At 40.4% G+C, this 23,273-nt stretch overlaps 1 protein-coding gene and 1 long non-coding RNA gene across 2 annotated transcripts; both read left to right on the forward strand.

The window, feature by feature from the left end:
• Positions 1 to 1,287: 1,287 nt before the first annotated feature.
• LOC131248320 (L-lactate dehydrogenase B-like) lies at positions 1,288 to 10,328 on the forward strand. The gene is made up of 2 exons (XM_058248569.1): positions 1,288 to 1,994; positions 9,686 to 10,328. The coding sequence occupies exons 1-2, from the start codon at positions 1,392 to 1,394 to the stop codon at positions 10,136 to 10,138; spliced, it is 1,056 nt and encodes a 351-aa protein (XP_058104552.1). The 5' UTR covers positions 1,288 to 1,391; the 3' UTR covers positions 10,139 to 10,328.
• Positions 10,329 to 12,498: 2,170 nt separating this feature from the next.
• Positions 12,499 to 13,415, forward strand: LOC131249876 (uncharacterized). Its single transcript, XR_009172886.1, has 3 exons — positions 12,499 to 12,744; positions 12,882 to 12,968; positions 13,082 to 13,415. It is a non-coding gene; the product is annotated as an uncharacterized LOC131249876 (long non-coding RNA).
• Positions 13,416 to 23,273: the final 9,858 nt, after the last annotated feature.

The raw sequence follows: 23,273 nt of genomic DNA on the forward strand, positions 1-23,273 counted from the left end.
CAAGATGCTGCAATCCTTACCGTTGTTCCCACTTTGATGTATTTATTTTATATCCACGCCCTCCATCTATCTTGACAAATCATTTCAATGTATGGACCAAAAAATTAAGCATATTCAACTCTCACGTGTATCATAACATAGAAAATAGTATTGTTTTAACATTCCACGATTAAAGATATTCTAGGCCCCATTACAATGTTTATTTACCAGCCACCTTGTTGGTGAGGCCACGTAAACGACGTGGACAGAGGGAAAAATCAAATATCAGCTTTCGTGGCCCATTATAAGTCATTAACGGTCAATCACTGTTTCCTATGCCACGATCCACCAGACGTTTGTATCCGCTTTATCTTTGGAGTCATGTCTTAAAATGATACGATAAAACGGAGACAACGTGGATACGTAATACATACAACACGATGGCTCCCAGGGTATGTACCTCAATGTATTGGTGAGGCCGGGATTGCACCTAATCCACAACCTCCTGATCTCCTCAACGCTTACGTGTTCAAAGGGCATTTCTAAGGAGAGTGCAATTTCATTATGAAAAAGACACTCGATGAGACAGCTTAACCAGGGAAGCAAATTGGCTGGTGTACTACACATCACCAACCCAGATGGTGTATTGATGAGGTGTATTGATGATGTCAAGTTCTGTGAGTCCCATCATGAGGTTTGAGTTATATCTAAATCCGTCGTTCATTCAGTAAACTTGTCTTAAGGCTAACTTAAAAATAAAACAACTCTCAAAATCAAGTGGACCACACTGTCAAAAGTAGAGGAGGGTTGAATGCATACCATTGAAATCATTTTTGAATCACAAAAATTTTGGATTAATATAATATTTGTTTTTACCCTTCATCCAATTCCGTGGGGCTCCAGGAATAAATTGAATAGAAAGTAAACTCCAGGATGAGCCTACGAATATTTTAATGGTGAAAATTATTGTCCACGCTGACTATTTATTATGTGCTACACTTGAACCTTGGAAATTACTGATTTTTTAATCAAAATCTAAAATGATCTAGCCAAATAGATAAACAGGGTAGATATGATAAATACATTGTTGTGGGCGCGTAACTTTGATCTCCTTTGAACCGTTCGTACAACTCGAGCTCAAGCACCTTCCTTAGCACGACACGGACCCACACCAGCTAGGTTGCTGGTGTGTGGTACACCAGCTAATCCAGCTTCCCTGGATAAAAACCTATTTAAGGGTATGGAACGTAAATTCCATAATAAGTAAGTGCTGATTTATATTTTAAAAAAATAAAAAATCCTACCATCAAACTACTCCCGCACTTCGCCCAAAGCCTCGCTTTCTCTTTTTAAAGTCCTCTCAGAAGCAAAAGCCTCTCTCCCTGCACCAACCAAACGCCTCTCTTCCGACCATGGAAACCCCTCCATCATCGTCAATGGACCTGGGCCTGGAAATAGCCCACGCCTTCTTCAAGCCCATCCAGCAATCATCACCTCCTTCCTCCAACAAACGCCACACCAAGGTCTCCGTCGTAGGAGCTGGCAACGTCGGCATGGCCATTGCCCAAACCATCCTCACCCAAGATCTCGTCGATATCCTCGCTCTCGTCGACTCCAAGCCCGACAAGCTCCGCGGTGAGATGCTCGACCTCCAGCACGCCGCTGCTTTCCTCCCCCGCACTCGCATCCTCTCCTCCGTCGACTTCTCTGTCACCTCCGACTCCGATCTCTGCATCGTCACCGCCGGCGCCCGTCAGATCCCCGGCGAGTCGCGACTCAACCTCCTCCACCGGAACCTCGCACTCTTCAAGGAAATCATCCCGCCGCTGGCTCGCCACTCGCCCGATTCCGTACTGCTGATCGTCTCCAACCCGGTCGATGTGCTGACCTACATCGCGTGGAAGCTGTCCGGGTTCCCATCGAACCGGGTCATCGGGTCAGGGACGAATCTCGACTCGTCCCGATTCCGCTTCCTCATCGCCGATCATCTGGACGTTAACGCGCAGGACGTGCAGGTACATCCGGCTTTTTGACTTTTTCTACTGCGCCCTTTACTCTTTCGTTCTTTTTCTATTTCCTGAGATACTACTGTAAAAATGCGGTCCGCATGCCGTTTACCGTACGCAATACTCATTTTCAGTGATCGAATTCGTTCATCTGGTAGTTCCAGTCGTGGATGGCCTGCCACGGAATAATCAGAACCATCCAGAAAGGAAGATGCAGATGATGGGTTTCTTCTAACTGAATGTGGAAGCTTGGTTGATTTTTGGTATCGGCATCCTTTTGCAGGCACCACTTGATTGTCCACACCAGGGGCCAACCTCTTCAATACTCGTCGCTGGGCCCGTCATGTAGAAGGATTGGAATGCTGGTGTGGATTGCCTGCGTCATAACATCGATGGCCTGGATGACTGGATTATTATTTTGACGGTCTAGATGGTTTGGATACAGACTACAGATATCACCATCCTAAACAAGTCAGACCTTTGATGGTATGATGGAAGTCATTGAGAGTGATTTTCAAAAGAGGGTAGTTTGGTCATTTTAGGTTATTTAGGTCTGGCTGATGGTAAAGGTACGGAAATAGGGAAAAAAGCAACGCTACTGTAAACGGATTGGCTACTCCCCCTGACACCAGCCCCGTGGCTGGTGGTCGGTGCTCTGTGGGCCCGCCATGATGCATGTGTTTCATCCATTTTTACGGATGATTTTAGGGCTTGATACCAAAAATCAGAGGGATATAAATCTCAGGTGGACCACACCACATGAAAACAATAGTGAGTGGATATCCACCATTAAAATCCTTCTAAGGCCTACTGTACTGTTTATTTGACATCCAATCGGTTGATTAGGTCATAAAGGCTCAGGTGAAGGGTAAAAACAAGAATCAGGTTAATCCAAAACTTTTATGGCCCCAAAATATTTTTAATAGTAGACACTCATTCAACATGGTTTCATGTAACGTGGTCCACTTGAGATTGGGATATACCTCATTTTGTTGAGAACACGTCGTGATCTACCATTAAAAGATCACACTGATTGAATGAAATAATCTAGTACTCATTTATCAATTTTTTTAGCCAGTCAGGGGGAGCAGATTAGGTGCGGCCCCTATAGTGGGGCCCACCTTGATGTATGTATTTTATATCTATGTTGTTCATTTGTTTTTCCATATCATTTTAGGGCATGAATCCAAACATGAAGAAGATCCGAAAATTTTGTGGTTCATTAATGATGAATCTGTTGTCAAAATGTCTTAATTTTGTAAATTTATTGTTTGCTCAACCGGTCGAGGGGGCTGTTCGACTAGTCGAGCACCACTCGACTCGAAGTCCAGTGTGCTATATCTTTTGGTGTCAATCAGTCGAGGGTCAGGCTCGACCGGTCGAAGGGGCCCTTCGACCAGTCGAGGACCTGCCTTGACTAGTCGAGGGTTACGCAGATTCTGCGCGGATTTTGTACGGACTGCGTAAATTTGAGGTAGTTTCGCAAAGGTGCGGAAAGAGTGTTTCCTAAACTATAAATAGGGGTCTCTAGGGCTTTTCTAAAGTATTTTTTTAAGACTTTTTAAAGGGGTTCTAAGGGTTCCTAAAAGGGTTTTAGAGATTCTAAAGGGTGTAGCAAGGGTGAGATTCGAGATTGTTCGAATCGGATAAGTCCTCTCTCTTGTAATTTCTATTTCATAGTGGATTTCTGTCGCTTTGTGCCATGATTTTTTTACCCGAAAGGGTTTTCCACATTAAATCTTTGTGTTCTCTTGTGATTGCTTGTTGCTTTTGGATTGCTATCCTAGATCTATATCTGTGTGATTCCGCAACACAAATCCCCGACAAGTGGTATCAGAGCAATCGTTGGGGCACAGATCTGAATCTACTTGATTAGTAATAATGGGAAACAACAAGTTTGATATTGAGAAGTACTCAGGCAAAAATAGTTTTGAGTTATGGAAGGTTAAGATGATTAGCCTTTTAACTAAGCAAGGCGAGATTAAGGCTCTTCAGGACCGGAAATCTACCATGAAAGATGAAGAATGAGAAAACCTTGATAGTAATGCTTTAGCCGCTATTCGTTTTTTTTTTTTTTTTTTACGGATGAGGTTCTCTATAATGTTTTGAGGGAGAAAACTGCGGCTAGTTTGTGGGCGAAGTTAGAGAACATTTATGCTAAGAAGTTCTCTGAAAATCGCCCACACTTAAAGCTACAGTGTTATACCTTCAAGATGGCAGAGGGTGGCGATCTAGAAGCCCGCATCAGTAACTTTAATAAATTGATGTGTAAATTGCTGGATATGGAGGAAGTGATCAAAGATGAGGAACATGCATATATATTGTTGAATTCTCTTCATGCATCGTATGAGTCTTCCAGGGACAGGATGTGCACCGCAAATAAAACCCTAAGTGTCGATATCGTTATCTCAGTTTTTCAAGGGAAGGCTATGAGAAAGTCAAACGACGACATGGGGGCATCTTCCGATGCACTGATTACGAGGGGTAGAGATTCTGAGCGAGGTACAATATCTTCAAGACTTAGATTCAAATCCAAGGGTAGGGGTAAAGAAAAATTAAAGTGTTGGAATTGTGGGTTGTCTGGACACATGAAGAAGGATAGTAGAAATCCTAAAGCGAATAAAGAAAATTCAGCGCCTTCTTCCAAGGAGGCCAATGTTGTCACATCTGATGAAGAAACAAGTGGTGGTGATATTTTGTCTGTGTCCATGATCGGACATATTCACGACAATCATGCAGATGAGTGGATCCTAGACAGAGGAGCGTCATATTACATGACGCCTCATCGGAGTTGGTTCGCTAGTTACAGAGAATGCGATGGTGGACAGGTTTTTATGGGTAATGATATGACTGTAATGTTGTGGCTATTGGTACGGTGGGTATCAAGATGTTCGATGGGATGGAGCATATCCTGACTGATGTCAGGCACGTTCCTGATATGAAGAAGAGTCTGGTTTCTCTCGGTGCAATCGAGGCTATAGGGTGCAAGTTCACCGGTATCAATGATATCCTTAGAGTTTCAAAAGGAGCAGTCCTGGTTATGAGAGTACAAAGATACGGAAACCTCTACAAGTTGATCGGGAGCACCTCAACAGGTGGAGTGGCAGTAGCTATTACAGATTCCACGTCTCTACATATGTGGCATGCTCGTCTGGATCACATGAGCGAGCAGGGCATGAAAGTACTTTCTGATCGATGTTTGATTTTAGCTTTTAAAAATTTTGATTTAGATATATGAGAGCATTGTACATATGATAAACAATTTAAATTGTCTTTTAAATATGGAAAACATGTATATAAGGGAGTGCTTGATTATGTGCATTCTGATGTATGGGGGCCATCGCCAGAAGTTTTCATTGGGGGTCGTCATGGTTTGTTTCATTCATTGACGACTACTCCAGGAAAGTTTGAGTTTACTTCATGAAACATAAATCCGAAGTTTTCGCCATATTCAAACAATGGAAGACAATGATGGAAAAATATTCAGGGCGAAAAATAAAGGTTTTAAGGACTAATAATGGTGGAGAATTTACTTCCACTGAGTTTAATGATTATTGCAATGATGAATGGATCATTAAGTACAACACAGTGCGCCACACGCTCGAGCAAAATGGTGTGACTGAGCGAATGAATCGAACTCTCCTAGAGAGAGTCAGATGCATGTTAAGTAATGCTGCGTTGGGCAAGGACCTATGGACTGAAGCTGTTAACACGACTTGTTATTTGGTAAACCGGTCTCCTTCAACGGCAATTGAATGTAAAATCACAGAGAAAGTATGGAGTGGTCAGAAAATCGACTACTCAGATCTACGCATATTTGGTTATAGGCTTATTCTCATGTACTGTCAGATGAGAGAGACAAGCTAGACTATAGATCCAAAAAGTACATTTTTGTTGGCTATGGCATTGGTGTGAAAGGTTACAAGTTATTCGATAAGGTCACACGCAAAGTCATTACTAGCCATGACGTCAGATTCGATGAAAGCTCTCTATTCCGCAAGAATGATCAAGAGGAGCAAGATGAACCAGAAAGGTTGATCATAGACGTCAAGATTGACTCAGATGATACTCAGGCAGAGACAGATACGTAAACAGAGGTACACGATCAGGTGGAGCAGCCACCTGTGAGGAGAAATCCATCGCGTGATTGCAGGTTATCGGCAAAATACATGGACGACTCTAATATTGCATATGCCCTCATTACAGATGAGGGAGACCCGTCTACTATTCAGGAGGCTCTTGATGAGCCTGATAAAGAAAAGCAGAAGGTGGCTATGGACGATGAGATGGACTCATTGCACAAAAATCACACATGGGAGCTAGTGGAGCTTCCAGTAGGCCGAAAGACGATCGAATGCAAGTGGTTATTCAAAAGAAAACAGGATAGGTAAAAAGCAAGGTTGGTAGCGAAGGGTTTGTTCAAAGAGAAGGAATCAACGTCACAGAGATATTCGCGTCAGTGGTTAAGTAGGTGTCTATCATATTCATGTTGGCGCTGGTTACCCAATACGATCTCGAGCTGGAATAGATGGATGTGAAGACTGTATTCCTGTTCGGGGAATTGGAAGTGTAGATCTACATGAAGCAACCAGAGGGCTACGAAGTTAAAGGGGTGGAAAAAATGGTTTGCAGGTTAATAAGGTCGTTGTACGGCCTGAAACAGTCGCCTAGGTAGTGGTATAAAAAATTTGATTCTTTTATGTTGAGTTAGAAATTTACTCGGAGTGAATACGATCACTATGTCTATTACAAGACACTGAGTTATGGAAAATTCATCATCCTAGTATTGTATGTTGATGATATGTTGATCGCCTGTCATGATATGTCTGAAATCAATGTACAGAAGACTCAGTTATCAAGGACATTGGAGATGAAATATCTGGGGGCTGCAAAGAGGGTTCTCGACATAAATATTTATAGAGACAGGAAGAAGAGCAGGCTTTGATTATCATAGGCAGAATACCTTAAAAAGTTGTTGATCAAGTATGGGATGAACCAAACAAAGCCGGTGAGCGTTCCCCACGCGGCTCACTTTAAGCTTTTCTTAGAACAATGTACTAAATCAGATGAGGAAAAGCAGTTTATGTCTCATGTGCCTTATTCGAATGCAGTTCGTAGTTTAATATATGCCATAGTCTGTACGAGACCAGATATTTCACAGGCAGTCAGTGTTGTGAGCAGATACATGTCAAACCCTGGCAAGTAACATTGGGAAGCGGTGAAATGACTACTTAAATACATTCGAGGTACGAAAGACTACGTCTTAACTTTTGAGAAAACATGGAGAAAGTTAGTAGGGTATGTGGATTCCGACTACGCAGGCAGTATAGATTTTAGGAAGTTTACTTTAGGATACTCGTTTGTACTATCGGGTGGAGCAATCAGTTGAATGTTGAAGCTTCAGTCCATGGTGGTTCTTTTCACGATTGAAGCAGAATATATGGCAGTGATGGAAGCATTTAAAGAAGGTGTTTGACTAAGAGGCATGATAAATCAGTTGGGACTTCAGAAGGAGGCCATGCCAGTTAACTGTGATAGCGAGAGCGCTATCAATTTGGCTAAAAATTTTATTTATCACTCACGTACTAAACACATTAATGTTCGTCACCACTTTATCCGACAGGTGCTTGAGGGAGGAGGCGTAACACTGGAGAAGATTCATACCAGTATGAATCCAGCGGACACGCTCACTAAGGTCATTCGTATAGAGAAGTTCAAGTTCTGTGCAACTTCTCTGGGCTTGACGATGGCATAAAAGAAGGACAGTGTGCACGAGAAGCGTTGATTGAAGCTATGATGTGATGCAGAGATAAGAGAAGAGGTCAAGAAACTACACGATTGAAGATTGAAGACATGATGGAGATTGTTGTCAGAATATCTTAAATCTGTAAATTTATTGTCTGCTCGACTGGTTGAGGACCTGGCTCGACCGGTCGAGGGGGTTGCTCGACCAGTCAAGCACCACTCGACTCGAAGTCTAGCGTGCTATATTTTTTGGTGTCGACCAGTCGAAGGTCAATCGAGGACCTATCTCGACTAGTCGAGGGTTACGCAGATTCTGCGCGGATTTTGTGCAGACTGCGTAAATTTGAGGCGGTTTCGCAAAGGTGCGGAAGGGGTGTTTCTTAAACTATAAATAAGGATCCCTAGGGTTATTTTAAAGTATTTTTTAAAGCTTTCTAAAGGGGTTCCAAGGGTTCCTAAAGGGTGTAGCAAGAGTGATATTCGAGATTGTTCAAATTGGGTAAGTCCTTTCTCTTGTAATTTCTATTTCATAGTGAATTTCTGTCGCTTTGTGCCGTGGTTTTTTTTCCGAAAGGGTTTTCCACGTTAAATCTTTGAGTTCTCTTGTGATTGCTTGTTGCTCTTGGATTGCTATCCTAGATCTAGATCTGTGTGATTCTATAGCACAAATCCCCAACAGAATCACCACTGTTTCCTATGATGTGGTCCACCTAAGATTTGGATCTGCTTCATTTTTGGACTAATGCCTTGAAATGATTTGGCAAAATGGATGGACAGTGTGGATGTAGGATACATACATCGGGGTGGGCCCCACTGAAAGGGCCGTACTATCTTGATTCTTAGGTGAGGCCAGGCCGCACGTAATCTGCTCTCATGGATGGGATGTTTTCATGGTGGCTTGTGAACTGTGGATTTTGAATTGGACTGTTTTCTATAGCCATCCATTTTCCAGGCCATGGATCGGATGGCTACGATTGCATAACAAAAGTGATTCTCCATAATGATATTTTAATGTAAATGATCTCACAAAAGTTATTCTCATGGATGATATTTTTATATAAATGAGAGGTGTACACGAGTCGAGCCGAGCTTTGCCTAGTTTGTGCTCGATTCAGACAACTTGAGTCTCAGCTTGGCTTGGCCTTCGAGCTTGGAACAACAGCTCGTGCTCGGCTCGACCAACAGCTCGGTCCAGTTCAAGCCGAGTTCGAGCCGAATTTCGGATGTATTTCGCCACTCAGATGGGCCTACTTGTCGGAAAAAAATGGAGAGAGTGGAGGAGAGGACTCACTTTGAGAGAGGAGATCATCCGGACAGACGCTGGAAGAAGGAATTTCACCGGGCGGTGGAGAACGACGAGAGTATTGGGCGAATGGACAGCCGATTTGGGCAAAAGGGAGGGAGAAATGGGTTAGGGTTGTTGGGTCGGACAAAATGGTTAGGGTTGGGTGAATGAGAGTTTTTTTTTTTTTTTTTTAAACCCTTGTATATTCACTTAAAACTGGATCCGAGTCGAGTCGAGCTAGGTCTAGCTCGGACTCAACTTAAAATGTACCGAGCTTCTAAAAATTGACTCAACTCGGTTCGAATAGAGTTTCGATGTAAGTCGAGTCGAGCTTTTTCGAGCCGGGTCTTGCGAGTCACCGAGCGAACTCTGCTCGTGTACAACTCTATAAATGACATTGACTATCCAGATTAAAACACCAGTGATTGAATGGTTAATATACATTAGATTGGGGTAATTCTTGCATGGTACACCTTTAAATATGGGCTGGACCTAATGAACGGTCTAAATCAATGGATTGGACAGCCCCAATACAACCAGCAGCACTAGAGCTTTCACCCCCTTAAAGATAGGATTGGAGGTGGTCCACTAATCGAAGGGCCAAGATTGGTAAGCAGACGCTAATCAACTGGCTTTTGTACGTTTTTTTTTTTTTTTTTTTTTTTTTCAGGCGTATATAGTTGGGGAACACGGAGACAGCTCGGTAGCGCTGTGGTCGAGCATAAGCGTTGGGGGAGTACCAGTCCTAAGCTTTCTAGAGAAGCAAGAGATAGCTTATGAGAAGGAAACGCTTGAGAAGATCCACAAGGCCGTGGTGGGGTCCGCCTACGAGGTCATCAGCCTCAAGGGCTACACATCGTGGGCCATCGGTTACTCTGTGGCCAGCCTAGCCAGGACCCTGCTCCGTGATCAGCGCCGGATCCACCCCGTTTCCGTTCTCGCCAACGGCTTTTACGGGATCGAGGAAAGCAGCTGTGGAAAGGTATTCTTGAGCTTGCCAGCTCAGCTTGGGAAAGGTGGGGTGCTGGGCGTGACTAACGTGCACCTGACAGATGAGGAGGCGCAGCGGCTCAGGGATTCTGCCAAGGCCATATGGGACGTCCAAAACCAGCTTGGGATCTGATGAGCAGGGCGGCCTGACCATCGACCTTTTGACTCTAGGAGTGCCTGTTTTTCTTCCTCCTTGTTTTTGGTCTCGAAGATAGATGCTAGTTTTATCTTAAATTACATTACTACCCTTATTTCAGCTACCACAAATGGAATAGTGCAGCTCGCGTTTTAGAACTGGATCTGGTGGTGGGTTTCGTTTCGGATGGGTCATGGCCTAGGAGCTGAGACCATTGAATTTGCCGGTTGAATGTGTGCCGTGGATCTATTTCAAACCATCTATTCTTTATGCAAACCACTGGTCGAATTAGTATCGCAGTTTCCAGCCCTTTCATATTTCAGATATGGCCCATCCTCAGCGATCGCTTTTCAACTCACTTGTATATACAGCATATCTGTTGTATTTGTGGCACGCTTTTAACGGACCGATTGCGGCTATCTCAATGGTTGCATTAGTGGTTTGAAATGGATGGTGGAGAAGATATTGAGCAAGATGTGTCATGGTTCACATCCAATGCACATGGATTATCTATGATAGTCGTGTCTCGAATTGGGACTTGTTACACTTGCATCATGGATGAGGATTTCTTGCATTTTCGTGCCAAGCCAAGCCTTTAAACGGTCTGAATGTGGGCCATGATTAAATCGATCGACGATGGAGAAGAGCTAGACCTGGATGTTGCCTGCATGATAGATGATTGAGACCAAACGTCAGGCTGGCTTACTCACTGGCTGCAGTGAGCCTATGGGCTGAATGAACTTGAAGACTTAAGCCAGGCCAATAGGCGATTGGCTTAAATTTTTATTACCGCTTAACACATAAACAAACATGGGCCTGGTGCCAGGCCCAACGGTCTGAGGAATAGCCCAACCTATTGACATTCATGCTCTAATGCCCAACCAGAACCCAATGATTTGTAAACATGGTTTGATGTGTCGTCTGAAACTGGCACGCATTGCCCAATACATACTGGTATCGCCCACTTACGATATGGCCGTACCAGCTGTGTCAGCGCAAAGTGTCCAACTTAGGGTCCATACAATACACCCGTATGGTGGACCACTACTGCCCGACGAAACTGATTTGCAAACCTAGGTTGAAATGTAGGCGAGGGTTTTTTATTCTGACATGTAAGGCCTATGGTTTGGTAATCCGGACCCTTGATATATTGCATCCAAAGAGTGAAAGATTCCGGGCATTGTTGTTGGGGCCTTTTTTTTTTTTAAAAAAAAAGTAATAATAATAATTTATTATTAAAATTATAAAAGCTGATCTTTGGTGTATTTCTTTCATATATGGAGGAGAATTTGGAGGCATGGGCCATCAAAAGTGGGACGTATCAGGCCAATGCACTGGATTACCATACTCTGGGCGTCACTTGTCAGAGTCGATATCCGGTGCCTTGTTTGCAAACCCGAAAGTGGCGGATCCTGGATGGAGAGGGATTAATCGTCCATCCAGATTAGCATGACCCAATTCAAGTTGAGCTTGCATTTTTCACCCTAGACCCAAATTCAGCTCAAGCTTATGACTGGCATGTGCTCCTCACGAGGTCATGGGTTCCAAGTACCCATTGCAGTCAAATCCTACCGTAGTATGTGTACGTTACAAAAAAAAAAAAACACTAAAGCTTATGACTGGCCATGCAGCCCAAGCTCTGGTCTAAATGTTTATATAAGGCCTGAACTCGAATATTGTCAGCCTTAGATGTGTAAATATAATTATTACCAAATCATCCTTTGCAAACCCTAGAATTAGGACTGAGCTAACGTGCTGTTGTACATCGTCCAAGCACAATCTGAGTGACAAATGGGCTTGAATTTAAGCCTAGTACTCTATCTCAAGTCCAGCCCAAGGTAGGCAGGCCGTGAAGCCCGATCGGCCAGCTTGGCCCATTGACAATCCTATGTCCCATGATTTGGATGACTTTGGTTGGAGTTACATGCATGCCATTTACACAGTCTGCATACGAACAACTCCCCTTTATACTTCATTGGTGGCAACGGGCCAATCCGACCTGTTGAACTCAGCCTGGCTCTAGACTGCACTTGGAGTAATTAGCTTAGCCCATGTGGAATGTTCATATTGGCCCCATCAATATTCTGGCTGGGCTTGGGCTTATGTCCTGGTCAGGGCTCGCTTCATATGTACACGTGCAATTCTATACTAAAAATATGCTATTTCATTTTAGACTGTAAATGTTTATTTCTTAGTCCATGTGTAGCCCACTTGAATAAAAGATGGATGAGGAATATTAACCTTATGGATTTGATAAATTTCAACTAAGCCGGTTCCGGGTGCACCTAAACACTTCTTTGGCCTCGAGCTTAGGTCTCATGGTGTCGGGTCCGGTTCTATCGAGCTCGATCCGATCAAACCCGGCCCATTGCCAAATGAGGCTTCTTCCTCCTTAAAAACCACTCCAGCAAATGAAGCAAGCAGATTTTCATTGATTGTGAGAAGAGATCTCTTCTTCCTTAGAAATGGCGGGAAATCTGAGCAGAGTAGCATCGAGGATAATGGGAGGAAACGGAGTCGTCGGTCGATCTGTCTCTTCCTCCCTTCGCCTTCGAACTGGCATGGGTCTCCCCGTCGGCAAACACATCGTCCCTGACAAGCCGGTAATTCCCAGAATAAAAAATTTAAAAAAAAAATCCTTATTTCCTATCCTCTTCGCTTCTCTTCTATTTCGTTTCTGTTTCAAAAGAATAAAGAAGAAAATGAAACCCTAGAAAAATCTCTTCTTTTCTGATTTCAGCTTCCCGTCAACGACTAGCTCATTTGGGACAACGGCACCCCTTTTCCCGAACCCTGCATCGATCGGCTCGCCCCAACCATCGGAAAGGTATCCAAATCCACATATTGCTTCATTCTCCATTTTCAATTTAGGGTTTTGATTGTTCCTTCCTTCTCAAATGTCGGTAATCGGCCCTCTCTCTCTCTCTCTCTCTCTCATAGTATGAAGCATTAGGATGGCTTTGCGAAGGCTTGAGTTTCTTTGCTGCTCTGGGACTGTTGGCCGTCTAGAACGACAAAGCATCTAAGATTCCCTTTGTAAGTTCCGCTGTTCGGTCTTGATACTACCGTTTTATTAACATGTGATAATACTAGAAGCCATGGGCAGATTTTGTATTGCATTTTGATATGAAAATGATATGTTCCTCCTCTTCGAGCTGTTAGTTTAGATGTATAGTGTAATGTAGTACATCAAAAAATGATAATTTGTAATTACATTGCCGCAGATAATGCATTTCCTTGGAGGAGTTTAATCACTTACCTTTACTTTGTTTCATTATCAATTCCCACATGCAATCGGTCACAGAGTCTCAATGATCTACAACTCTTTGGTCTTTCCTTTCTGATGGTCAGGGGCCCAACACTTTCAGTTGGTGGCATGTCCAGATGCACTGTACAATTTGCTATTTTCCGTAGTCTTTGTATGGGGTGTTGGGATCCAAATTGCAACTATGGCACTTTCAATATGGCTTTTGGAGGAGCATAACCATCATTTGGGGGCTACTTACGCATTAAGAAAACTAGGAATTGTAATTGATTTCTTTCACGGCTCTTCATTTAGCGGAATGTTTGCAATTCAAGTAATCTGTACAGCTAAATGTAGACTTGGGTCACAGCTCTCTAGGATGTGTTCCTGTCCATGATATTGTTGATGACCAGCAGCTCTACCAGATGTACATGTGTTCTACGGCGTTGTCTCTAGTCAATTGGAGATGTGGTTCAAGGATGGCTGGACATTCCTGGAAAACTCTTTGGTAAAATTCCTTAAAGCTTCTTCGAGGGCTAAAGCCTTTAATACGTGCACTTTGCCACTAGAATTGGGGTTCGAGAAAGCCATCAAAGTAGAACCCTTGTCATCTCTTAGATACTCATCATGGTGTGCCGTAAAGGTTGTTACAGGACCGTAAAGGCCGTTATATAAAGTTAAGGGTGGCAACGGTTACATGTTACGGGGTCATAACGGCTATAACAACTATTATGGAAAAAATGACCTGTAATTGCCGTTAACCGCCCGTTACACCCCTTGTAAAGGCCATGACAACCTTGTAATGGTATGTTACGGGGTAGATACGGGTTTTTCGGATGTTGTTTTCAACATTACGGGGTAGATATAGGTTTTTTGAGATTTTTTTTTTTTCAATAAAAAGGGAGACCATAATAGCCATTACGGGACTTGTAACTGTTGTTACGACCTGTATTGTATAGGTAATTGTGGTGGCTGTTATGGCCTCCGTTACCGTTATGGAATACTTTGATACTCATTGTACACTACTTCTTACACAACATGGCATATATTGGTATCATGTGTGATTGAGTCGATCATGGTTGATGATTGGGTGATCACTCATTAGTGCCAGGAGGTCTCAAATTTCCCACGAAAGGACCCATTGCAGTTAACATCCAACACCCAAGGGGGGGGGGGGGAGACCAAGCGGCTATCAAATTATCTTTTGATGCTTTGCTCATGGGTATGGCTTGCCAATCTTTAAGTAGATCCTAACACTGACACATGTTGGAACATTGCAAGGTAACTTTTAATTCTCTCAACCAAATATCTTATCGTGATAGACGCATCATTAAAGATTCCACTATTCCCTATAGGTGAGGGTTCGATTCCCCTCCTTGGCTTTACCCGATACACGTGGTAGCAGGTGATTGCGTGTATCTGCAGGGATTAGTCTCACTTCAAAAAAGAGGTGGGGACACCCCGTCTTCAAGAAAAAAAAAGAAAAAGATTCCACTGTTCCTTTATTTCCAAATCTTCTAGCTACAAAAGAAAGAAGTTGCCACAACTTCCCTTTCGTCAGATAAAGTTGGGAACGAGTTCTTGACAAGTAACAATAACAAGTTAGGAGGAAGTTCCTGACATAGGAATCCTCATGCCTTGCTCTAGCTTTATCACGTCCCTAAATCTAGTGTTAGTAATCCGTGATTACTATACATCAAATTTTGGTTGACAGCCGCCGTAGAACTTCAATTTTGGGGCTTCCAACAATCATATACTAAGTCCCATAAGCGGGGCTCTATAAGGAGGATTTCTGGAAGTAAAGACGACAAACACGTATCATTTCTCAAACTTTCATCATATTCAACATGTATTACTGTGTACAACTAAGCACATCAGGGCAAAACCAAAACATAAACCATGTCATATTTACTATACCTGATGTACATATACAGGGTATTAAAAATATATATATATATATATATATATATATATATATATATATATATATACACTGATATGTATAAAACAAAAAGGACAACTGGAGTCTGTAACCTTTACTCCTGCAGCGCCCTACTAGCACCTGAAAAAAATAGAAAGGAAACCTTGAGCGACTAAGCCCAGTGAGTGCGTGTGTGCAGTGAAAATGCATGTTTCACGTCATGCTCATATCATGCACAGGCTTATTGGACCGATAACAATAAAATAAAGATACAATGCATTATGCCATTTTTCATATTCCAAATCACTTTTGTTTTATTTTCCACATTTCCCAATTGGATCACCAAGGTCTGAAACAGAAGTGGGACTTGCATATGATTGCTACCCACTTGCACAGGCTTTTCTATCGTGGTCAACTACAGAGGTGGGACTACATAATTCTTGGGCCAAACTAGTCTAACCCACTTGTGTTGACCCTCACTATCTACCTAACAGCGAGAAGGCATAAGTCACCTGACAAAACGAGCGGATAATTTACGAGCTTGTTACACACAACCTATCTTTGCTCGCCCATAAGCAAGTCAGGTTAAAACCTCTCAACTAATCGACATGCGTCGGTGGGAGTCGCCGTTTACTTTAGTATTTCGGCATTTTAGCGTTCTGTTCTTCCACCCGGTCTAGGCATTGGTTATTCCTAATGGTATCAATCGGGGTTTAGGGACTTTCACCCACGGACCCTCTAATTATGTCCTGTTGAATTACACATTTTTCGGTGTGGTGTCCAACTCAAGTCATAACAAAGTATGTTTTATCGTATTTACAATCACCGTATGCATGAGTCTACACACAATCACAATATATCATATTTTTCAAGGGAAGTATAGGATGACCTTCCTCATGTGGTCTCCTCATGAATTTAACTTTCTCATAGGGGTCTCATGTAATGCATCCTGTATCTAGACGCTTCGCATACTAATCATAGACACATCGTGTGTCGTAACACAATCCACTATGATCACCATACCATGATATTATTCAGTCACTGTCAAACATACAATGATATAACAACTATGAACTATGTATATGATATGCACATGACTTAACCAATCTAAATCCAATCCTAGATTCATTTCCGCTATACGACTTCATGCCACAAGTATGTTTTTTCTCAAGAGTTAACTACATCAAAAGGAGAAAGGATAGCTCTCTCAAGTTTTTTGTCCAACTAAATCTACTATAACGTAATCCAACTAAATCAGAGAATCCATCAATAGGGTTTTCAAGGAAAATCCAACTAAGTCAGAAAATTCAACAATAGGGTTTTCAAGGGGATTTCCAACTAAACTATAAAATTTAGCAATAGGGTTTTTAAGGAAAATACAACTAAGTCAGAAAATCCAACAATAGGGTTTTCAAGGGGATTTCCAACTAATCCATAAAATTCAGTAATAGGGTTTTCAAGGAAAATCCAGCAATAGAGTTTTCAAGGGGATTTCCAACTAATCAATAAAATTTAGCAATAGGGTTTTCAAGGAAAATCCAGCAATAGAGTTTTCAAGGAGATTTCCAACTAAACCATAAAATTCAGTAATAGGGTTTTCAAGGAGATTTCTAACTAAATCATAAAATTCAGCAATAGAGTTTTCAAGGATTTTCAAGGAAAATTCAACTAAATCAGAAAATTCAGCCATAGGATTTTCAAGGGAAACCGAACGCACATATATGCGTGCTACTAATCTATATACTCACCTGTAACAATCAGAGGATTAGATCTCATACTCAGCTTCTATTTCCTTTTCTTCTTCTTCTTCCTCTCAATTTGAAACTCAACTAGAAAGAGAGTGCTGGAAATGAGTTGTTGAAAGAGGATTTTTTTTTTTTTTTTATTTAAATTTTATGGACTTGAAACTGGTTTTAAAATTAGTTTTTGTCTAAAAAGAAGGTTTGAGAAGTGTTTTGTGATGTTTTTGAGAAGTGTTTAAGTAATTTAAACTAAAGTATTCCAAGGATTTTAAAAACATCGAGGTCATTTGAGTTATTTTATCAAAATATACATGTGCATATCTATTTATAATTTACAATCTGGGTGTCTTATTAACATTCCGTTTTCGCTAGTAACTCCATAACTCGACTACGGTCACAACGGTTAGGCTCTCGGACCTAACGGATTTTGAAAACTCGATGATGGCCCACTGCCAGATAAAATAAGGACATAATTGTCATTTCTCAGATTGTTTAATTGTAAGTCCGTATATTAAAATTCGGACATTGGGTTGAAATGCGGCTTGCGGCGTGATAACAGAACAACATTTTGATCAAGTCAAAATATTCTCAGGGCCAATGGACCTACAGTCAATGGCTATCCAGTGTATAAACCAGATGTCGGAGCCTCAGGTCTTACAAGTTTTATCTGAGTTGTAGGATTTACGATACAAATCATATGATTCAGATCGTATCACAGTGGTGCATGATCCAAATAGTACACCCAAATCGCAAGTACGACAGAATCATATGATCCAAATCATTAATAATATGCGTAATTCACTGAAAAACCTGATCCTAGATCTATCTTATATATATATATATATATATATATATATATATATATATATATATATATATATATATATATATATATATATAAAATCTTCCTTTTTGCTGTTTGTTTTTTCACCCATTTGTTTTTAAAATACTTGTAAGGTCCACCCATATTAAAAAAGGCACTCTTTGTTTCTTTTAAGAGAGAGAAGATTTTTGGAGTTTAAAAAAAGAAAAAAGAAAAAAACAAGGGGAAAGAATTCACCACATTTTTTTTGTTGGTCGAATCAAACGTTGCTGTCTCCATGAGATTTTATATTGAAATTGGTACAAAAATATATAGAAATATTTGTAGATACAAAAATATATAGAAATACTTGTAGATTCTTTTTTCCCATTTCATTTGTTCACTTTTTAGGGTAAATAAGTTGAAAAATATTCAATATATTTGTCTTTTTATTTACTCAAGATTCTTTTGAATCTTAAAGATTTCTATGCTTATTTTAAGGGAATAATTGTTTTTCCTAATATTTGTTTTTTTATTTTATTTTATTGTCTTTACGCTAAGATTGTGTTGATTGTTCTCGAAGATGGTGAAAAAGTCTAAGCGTAGGGATAATGATCCTACATTGGATTATTGCTCAAAAGTGACCGGAAGCACTAATCTTCACCTCAAATGCAGCTTTTGTGGGTATAAATGTTGTCATAGTCGTTATCGTATCATGAATCGTAATCAGGGATAAATCTTATCATGATTCATAAGCGGGGATAGATCACATAATAAATTATAAGATTTTTTTTTTTCAATTTTCTTAAATATATCATAACTTTTTTTAAAAAATATAAATAAATAAGAAAAATTAATAAACACACTGATTGTCCATTTTCACATAAATATGCAAAAAAAAAAAAATAAAAAAAAATCATGACATTGTCATGTGATATATTGTATATGGTGTATCTATAAGTGTATAAGTGTGTCATTTTCTTATGATCAAGTTCTATACATCAACCTTTTGCATTGTACATATATTCATCTCTATAATTCAAAAAGAAAATTCCTTTGCTCATTTACATGTATTCATTTCTATAATTCAAAAAGAAAACAAATGTCCAAAACATGGCCAACTTGGCCCTCAACATCTATTCTTGGTTCTCGCCCTGGCCATCTGAGTTGACGCCATCATCCTCCCACTAATATTAATATCAATTTTAGTATAACGTCTTCTTCTTCTTCTTCAGAATTTAATGTTAAAATAAATTCCTCTTCCTCATCTTCTTCCACTTTTGCTTTTTCTGTTACTTTACTTCACTTCTAATTGAAAGTTTTTGAGGACCTAAAAAATTAGTTTATGTTTATTAGTTTAGTCTAACTAAATGTCACTATTAAGTATAAGTCTATAAGAGTATAAGATTAGACTAACATGTAATCATACAATTTCTCCCGTAAGATAGAGCTTGCATCTTCATCACCCTCTAATGCCTTGACAAAACATTCACTCATATTCATTTAGTCATTATCTATAGAAAGGGAAAAATTCTCTTTCTCGATGATCTACTCATTATTGGATTCTTTAAGCAGATTGGATTGGGCCATTGATTTTTCTCTCTTCGCATGACACACTTCAAGTTGAAGATCGTATTTTACAATAAGAGGGCATTCAATCTCTATTGTTTGAGTCTATTTCTCTTTTTGGATCATATCTGCATGAACTTATAGTTTCATAATTAACTATGGTATATAATTAACCTAACCTAAGTAGTTGATGGTTGTTCTATTCTATCATTCCATGCATGGAATGTTCCTTCCCTCTTAGTTCAGCACTCAGATGAGGAAGGGGAAGAAGTAGCTTTCTCTAGCCCCCGCATTGCTTTAAAGACTTTGTTTTATTTGCAAATTGTTGTTGCGGTGTTTTGCCACTATGTTTGTCTTCGAATAGGAATAACTCGTCAATAATGACCGAATGAATATGGTTGAATCTTTTGTCAAGGCATTAGAGGGTGATGAATTTGTATGCTCAACCTCGTGGGCAATGTGGTATGATTGCATGTTGTAGTCTGATCTTGTACTCTTGTAGACTAAAATTTATTAGTGTCATTTAATTATACTAAACCGATAAGCATAAGCTATTTTATAAGTCTTAAAAAACTTTCAATTAGAAGTAATGGGAAAAGCAAAAGTGGGAGAAGATGAGGAAGATGAATGTGTTTCAATATCAAATTCTAAAGAAGAAGTTGATACTATTGCTAACATTGATATTAATATTAGTGACGGTGAGGATGATGTTGTCGACTCAAATGGCTATAGCATGGGCAAAGGGTAGATGTTGAGGCCTGGGCCGGACATTTTTTGGACATTTTGTTTTTTGTTTGTTTTTTTAAATTATAGAAATGAATACATGTAAATGGCGAAAGTTTTTTTTTTTTTTTCTGAATTATACAGATGAATACATATACAGGGGCAAAGGGTTGATGTATTGTACTTGATTATCACAAAAATGACACATTCACATGATAATATCATGATTAGTGTTATTTTTGGTGCATTTTTATGAGAAAATGGATAATTGATTGATTGATTTATTTATTTAAGAAAATTGGAAAAAACTTACGATTTATGGTACAATTCACGATATGATACAAATACAATTTATCTCTGATTAAAATTCACGATATGATAAAGATTATAACAACATTGCCTGGTTCCCTCTTTGGCTAAAGCATTAACAACCTTGTTAGCCTTAAAAGAGTTAAGACAATTTGATCTCCTTTTCTTTTCTCATTTTCATCTTATTCTTTTAGGATGGTGATTTACTACCCAAAATAACATTCATAAAGAATATAGCTTCCCATTGTCTACTGGCAAATTTTAGAGCTTGTTAGCGGACAGAAACTCTATCAGCAATCCTCATATAGCTTCATTAATGGATGTCTCACAATTGTCCTACAAAGTGTATCCAAGTTGCTTGATTTCCACAAAATGTCATGCTTCAAAATTCTATCAAGGAGAACCTGCGGCTGTGGCTTCCCTCAAACTCAGCTTCGATCTTTGCTTGTGTGAGAATCTAGGCAGGTGGGGTTGGAGGGCTTATCTGGGATGACATGAGAGGGGTGAGAAAGGTCCTCCAATTTTCGAGCCCAATTGGGTCCTATGGTTCACCACAGTGGCAAGTTGATGTTATGTGCTCATGATTAATGGCTTGGATTTTCACGTGTTTGCCACAAGCAAGTACATGCAATGCCACATCATCATCAACAAAGAGAGTAGGTGAATGTTAGAGAGATTTTAAGGGGTCAGTTATTTGTGGGTTGGGTTACTTGATGTTGAAGTTTTCTAGTCGAAGTAGGGAGTTGTTGCTATTTTTAAGGAATTGTTTAACGTGTAAGGGATTTGTTATTTTGTAGGAATTTATTAATGTGTAGGGGATTTACTATTTTATAGAAATTGTTTAATGTTATAATATTTCTTATAAATCAGAGTAGTCTTTGAATAAAGGAGGCAGAAAAAGAAATTGTTTATTACTAAAATTTCGGAGGAAGGCTTCCTAGTCTAATTGAAAGCAACCAAAATGCAATTTGGTGCCAGATCCATAAAGACCTCTCCCCCACAAAAAAGGGTAAATGCAATCCCTTTCATAGCTGACATTTTCTATGAGTGGGCATTTAGCAGTGGAGGTTTGTGGAAGTGCATCCAAATGCATAAGGCAAAATAGTTTAAAATAATTAGTGCATCCTAACACAAAATCATCTTACACCCCAAGCAGCTGAATTTAACTAATACTTGGTAGACATTTTGCTGGATTCGGCACTCTTTAAAAAACAAGAAAAAATAAATAAAAAAGAAAAAGAAAAAAAGATTGCTGGATTCGACTTGGTTGGCTGGCCCCGGAATGCAATGTATCCGCCCATATGATGTTAATGGAAGATGTTTGAAACTGTGTGATTTGCTAATGAGATCATTTCCAAAATACGGCTTTGGTCAGACATTTACCTTATTTTGAGAGTAATTTGCAGTTTTTAGGCGGACAATAACCTTAAAGAAGCTACTTTTTGAATTTCTAAAATTTTGTTTTTGGTTATTTAGGAATCAATAGCCACTGGATTTACAGGCCTCTGAAACTAAGCAAATATACGATTTGCCATTGATTTCGCAAGTGTGGTCCAAGTGTAGACCATTGATATGATGACCCCTCTAGATGGGGGATTCACGTAAAAAATTGCCATATCACAACCGTTCGATCCATTGCTAATATAGTCAAATTAGAGAAAAGATGGCAATGCTCTGCGTTTAATGAGAAGGCCTGATCAGATATCCTAACCCTTTGATAACTAGCATATAAATAGCCAATTAAAAAAGAATGCAGCAATGGTCTGTATCTAGTGAGAGAAGGCCCTGGGTCCTAGAATTTGGATATTCCAATCTGAGAGGCAATTGAGCATGCCCTTTCACGGTGAGGCCCATCAGATCAACGGTGTGGATCGCTGAGCATGGGAACATGGGCAAGATTGAAAGTACGGGACCACTGCTTCGCAGAGCCGAAGTGTCAAGGTCCGATCCTGGAACTACTACACTGCGTCAGGAGACGTACGCTACCGTCGCTACTAGACGGGTGTCAAACCCATCTTCATTGAGATGCCCTTCACCCCGACGCTGATTGCGTGGTTGGGCACACACCACCGACCTCCATGGTGTGTTGATGCGGCAAAGTTGTGTGGGCCCCACCATGATGTATATGTCCATCCATCCATTTTTCGAGATTCAGGGCATGGACCGAGACATATCCAAAGCTCAAGTAGACCACACCAAAGAAAGCAGTCGGGACAATGAAGCCCATCCAAAAACTTCTGTAGCACCCAATAAGTTTTCAATGGTAACCATTCAATCCCGACTGCTTTATGTGGTGTGGTCCACTTGAAATTTGTATATGCCTCATTTTTGGCCTGATGCCCTGAAATGATCTCACAAAATGGTTGGAAGGTGTGGATATAATACATTCATTATGATGGGGCGCACAAAACTTTGCCACGTCAATCAGTGTCCCCTTCACCTACAGCTGGTCGCTCAATACTTTGTACTATTGGACGTACCGTAGATCTATATTCAGTACTGCATTTTTCGATCTACAGAGACTGTGCGTTGATGATCTAACCGTTGATTTTATGGGACTGATCACAGGAAGGGGAACAGCTCAAAAATTACCCAGAATAGACGATTTTAACTTTTGGCTGTTGGACTGTTTTCTGTTGAATGCGAGCAGTCATTGTATTTTCTCTGGAACCTTCTAATCGGAGGCCATTGATGGTAAGAATTTCCAATCCGAAGGATTTTTCGTTTTTGATGTATTCCCCATCCACTGTAGGTCCCATCAGATCAAAGGCTTGGATAACAGGACCATGGTCCCAAATTCTGGGACACGTGTATGGAGCATA

The sequence above is a fragment of the Magnolia sinica genome, chromosome 6 (genome assembly GCF_029962835.1).
Source record: "Magnolia sinica isolate HGM2019 chromosome 6, MsV1, whole genome shotgun sequence".
Taxonomy (NCBI): Eukaryota; Viridiplantae; Streptophyta; class Magnoliopsida; order Magnoliales; family Magnoliaceae; genus Magnolia; species Magnolia sinica.